General features: G+C 43.2%; 1 protein-coding gene across 1 annotated transcript in view; it reads right to left on the bottom strand.

Annotated features, from left to right (window-relative positions):
- The window catches only part of ANOS1 (anosmin 1), a 189,219-nt gene that overhangs the window by 9,960 nt on the left and 174,616 nt on the right, over positions 1-4,643 (bottom strand). The window contains exons 11-12 of the mRNA XM_019528468.1: positions 4,052-4,223; positions 2,424-2,644 (exon numbers count right to left, since the gene is read on the bottom strand). Of these exons, the coding sequence (XP_019384013.1) occupies positions 2,424-2,644; positions 4,052-4,223 (393 nt within the window). The remainder of the gene's footprint in view (positions 1-2,423; positions 2,645-4,051; positions 4,224-4,643) is intronic.

Below are 4,643 nucleotides of genomic sequence, written 5' to 3'. Positions count from 1 at the left end.
GGGGGGGGCTCTAAGCCTGGCTCTGGCAGCCGCTCCTACCTGGAGTGCTCCCCCATTCCCAACTTTCATTTGTCTCTCATATGCACACATTCCTGCTGCCAACTCCACCCCTCCCCCAGACAATCACCACCCTCCCAGTAGTTTCTGGCAACAGGAGCTCCTGCAGGCTGGGGCTGCATGTTCCAGGACTGATGGTTTGTTGGGGGGTGGGGATTGGGAGGGTTTGTGGGTGGTGTAGGGGTGGGTGTAGGATTTGTGGGGGGAGTTTGTGGAGGGGGTGGGATTTGTGGGTGGATTGTGGGGAGGTTTGTGAGTGTGGGGTTTCTGGGTGGGTGTGAGGGATTTGTGGGGGTGATTTGGGGATGTAGGGTTTGTGGGTGGGGGTGTGGGGACTCTGTGGGGGTGAGGAGGGTTGTGTAGGAGTGGTGGGTCCTCTGCTTACCCCTCTGCATAGCACACAGCCTTCCCTCCCCTGCAGCAGCAGCAGCGGGCAGTCGGCATGCTTGTGGCCTGCTGTTGGCATAGCCCCCCCATGGTGCATGGTAGTGCCTGAGACCCTGGGACTTTATGTGGTGCAGAAAGTCAGCCCCACCTGATGGTACGTGACTTTGGACAGGACTGGGCTAGCTTCTGCTGCCCTCTGAGGCACTGCATGCAGAAACCATGTGCCACCTGGCTGGGTGCATGTAGCCAGCCCAGCCTGCTGGTATATGACTTTGGACCAGACCAGCTCCTGCTGCCATCCCCAGCACTGCACATAGGAAACGTACACCACTGGGTCAGGCCAGCTTCATGGAAGCAGTAGTCAGTCCAGCCCAGTGGCACGCATATCCTGTGTGCAGTGCTGGGTGCCCTGGGTAGCAGCAAGAGCTGGCCTGGTGCTGGTTGAAGGCATGTGCCAGTGGGCTGGAGCCAGCTTTGTTCACCATATGGAGGCCCTGGATGTCAGGTGGTGCTATGTGCCACTGGGCGGCTTTGCCAGAAGTGGGCTGTGAGTGCCCTGATGTCCCACTGATGGCTGCTGCTGCTGCGGGGGTTATGGGGGTGGGGGTGTGCACCATGTGAGAGTGCAGGCAGGGGACCCACCTCTCCCACACAATTCCCCCCTACCCCAACAACTTCCCCATCCCTACATAGTCTCACCCACCCCTACATCCCTGCTTACTGGGGACAGAGCTTGAGTCCAAGCCACTGCTGCCAGCCTTGCCCCACTTCTATTTGCTCCAGCATGGTGAAGCAGTGTGCTGGACCAGAAGAAGCACACGGCAGGCATAGAGATGCTCTGGGTGGGTGCTAGAGCATGTCTTTGGAGGACCCAGCCTCCAGTTGCTTCAGGGCATGCTCCAGGAGTGAGCCCTGGGCTGCTTTTTTCTGGCTTTTTTATTAATTTTTTTATACTGGGATTTCCCAGTATCAAACTCAGAGTCCGCACTACAGATATGCAGTACGCAGAACATTTTTTTGTTCCTAGCATGTCTCTAGTGGCATCTCAGACTGCTTTGAGATGCCTCAACAGGCACATGCTCACTCATTTAGATGCAGCCCAACTGTTTTTGCATCAAGTTCAGGGTGCTTAAACAGTTTTCTCTGCCTGTGCTTCTGACTGTAGTGGAGCTTGCTGCCATCTCATCTTGAGTGAACTTTTACCTGTTTATAGATGTCACAGAGTAAAAGCAGCAAGACCAACTTGCGCAAAAAGAGAGAGAGTACAGATTAAACAGAGACCTATGCCTCATTGAAACTGTGTCACTGCTGATGGTACAAATTTGCACTACAGGGAAATTTGTTTCCTTAGAATGACTATCCAAAGGCTCAAATGAGTGTCTCTCAGGATATAAAAAGACTTTGCAATTATTTGTTACCATTGAAAAAGAACGACTTGATCATCACAAATGCCTGTTACTGAAGAAATGATCTCTGCCTCTCTGAAGATATCTGTCTAATACAGCTGTTAATTTGAAAATTTGTCATATTATAATGTATATTGTGTTATCAAGAAAAGCAGTTGGGCTTTAGATATAGTCTCAGCAAAAAAGAAAAATGAATATATTACTGCATAAACTCATGTAGAGCTGGAGAACCCAGGGCACTTTTACATGTGCTCCAACGCATTCAGATTAGAACATGTCAGAGCAGGCTCAGATTAATTGAGACTGCTGGAGTGTTGTAATCAAAACGCTCTAGCATGCTGCAGCTTCTTGTATATTCAGCATCCCACGTTTCAAAACGTCAGTGGGGCTGCTTTAACTAAAGTTTGTTGAATGTTAGTTAGTTAGTAGCCACTCTAATTAAAATGCCTACCACCCCCACCCCAAAGCATGTTTATAGACACCCGCAACGTACAGCATCTAATTCCCTATTAAAAATACAAGCCATGCATGTATATACAATTGCCCAAGCACTGAAAAGGAAAACATACTTACTGATGGCAATATCTGTGACTGTGAAATGATGCTGTTGGGTAAACTGTTTTGTCTGCTTTCTGTAGTGACCTCGGCCCAAGTGACCTGAAACCCTGTCATGGGCTGATGAAGATTTGCTTTTGATATCTTCCAGGAAAAGTGACCAGTAATGTTACCTTCCTGAACAATGAAAGAGGCAGACAGATTCTCTGGTTTGGCTAACACTTTGGGAAGAATTTGTGCTGTAAAAAGACAGGGTAAAAAGTTAAGTCAAACTTCAAGCACTATTTGAAGTAATACAGTATTAGTATATTTGAGATCCCAAGTTCACACTCAGATTCTTGCCATTTATATTTCTATATTCAATTTACATAGGATCCTGCCAACTTTTTGCCTTTTTTTAAATCAGAGTAAATCATATTTCATTTAAATCCTGGACAAAATTCAAACTTCAAAACCTGGTCCCCTTGGTTAAGTTGATGATATAAGTTATGACCTATGTCATCAGTAGGGGATAAAAACATGGGCTTCTCAGAATAAGAAACTGTATTTTCTTTACTGGGTTCTAGGCCACAATATCTTCTTTTCAGGGTTTGGCGTATCAGAAAACTTGGAGTATCATGCTATTTGGGGGAAAGAAAAGAGCAGGGGGAAGGAAGGAGGAAAGAAATCTCTGCATAAATCAACAACAGGTCTCATATTAGCCTTGATAAAGGCCATCTAAGTAGGAAATTGTATAAACTCAGTTTAGGAGAGCTTCAAGGAAATTTTGCAAAACGGTTTCAGGCAAAAATTATTCATTTTGATTTTTCACTTGCCATTCATTCAGTCAATTATACCTGTGAGAAGTGAATCAAAATAGAAGACTTTATGCTTACTTTGCACAGGTGTATATGGTACAAGGTACAAGGAATTAGCATATGAGGATCACAACCTTAGGCCTTGTCAAAATGAAAGATGAGCATTTGTTTTTCTAAAAGTTAAGATATTAATTTAAACTGACACAAGTATACTAGTATTATCATCTGTATGGAGACTGTTATGCTACGAGTGGGATTTTATTTTGGCTTATGCTTGGGAGGAGAGTTAACCGAAATCAAACCAGGTCACTAGTCTTATAATGGGAAGGTTCATAAGGCATCTTATAGTGGTATAACCACCCTCTGTAGTTATATAACAAGTATTTATATATAGCAGGTATTTTTCTGTATTAACAAGTTGTGCTAATTAAGTATTCTATTCCTTAAAAATATAAAGTAATTTAATGCGTAACTGTACCTTGATATATATATTTAAATAAACCCCTGACATTCTCCTTTAAATAATGAAGCAGCACTATAGCAATCTTGTTAGGTTTGTAAAACTATACACCTACATATTTAATTTGATTCTATTTGCAACATGCAAAAATTGCAAAAATATTTGGAAAACAAATAATATTAAAGTAGTTCTGTGGAGAATGACTGCTCTCTGACTTTTGTAAAAGATTAGCCCCAAGCCGGTATTAAGTGAGGTACATAAAACAAGTAAAACAAGTTTCTATTTGTTTAGAAACTTTGAAGATGTTTTATACAGCTTGGTTTAACCTGATATACTTATGCACTTATTCACTTGAATCTGGCTGGTGAGTTCTTTAGATCATAACTTACCTCCTTCAGGTGGGCAGCTAATGTGCTTGTGATTTTTTCCCTTAAGAACAGAGCAAGGTGGTGTGGTAAAGAAAATACTTTCAGCTTTGAAACGGCCTTTAGATTTTGTGGGCTGAACAGTCACTTTGTATTTGCATAAAAATGACAGGTCCTTAAGAATTATGTAGTTTTCCTAGATCAAGAAAGACAGAATATGTTGCAAACAAATCTCTTTTAAAAATATGGTTGTCAGAATTTTTTTCTGATATGCTTGTCACATGCAAATGCAGCTTTTATTCAGAGAACAAACAAATACAATCATATAATTATGATTAATTATAATCAGAAAAATATGATCATGGTGATTAGATTTTTTTTCCCCACAATACCTTAGTCATGCTGTATTAAAGTAACTCACTTTTATCACTTGGAACAGTCCCCTGTCTCTGATGGCAGTGGCAGTGGGAGAGTGAGGATTTCATACATTTCATAGACATTAGGGCTGGAAAGGACCTCGGGAGATCATCGAGTCCAGCTCCCTGCCCAAAGGGCAGGAAGTCAGCTGGGGTCATAGGATCCCAGCAAGATAAGCATCCAATTTACTCTTGAAGGT

The sequence above is a fragment of the Crocodylus porosus genome, unplaced genomic scaffold (assembly GCF_001723895.1).
Source record: "Crocodylus porosus isolate Cpor-Errol unplaced genomic scaffold, CroPor_comp1, whole genome shotgun sequence".
NCBI lineage: Eukaryota > Metazoa > Chordata > Crocodylia > Crocodylidae > Crocodylus > Crocodylus porosus.
This window is presented reverse-complemented; position numbering and strand designations above follow the sequence as displayed.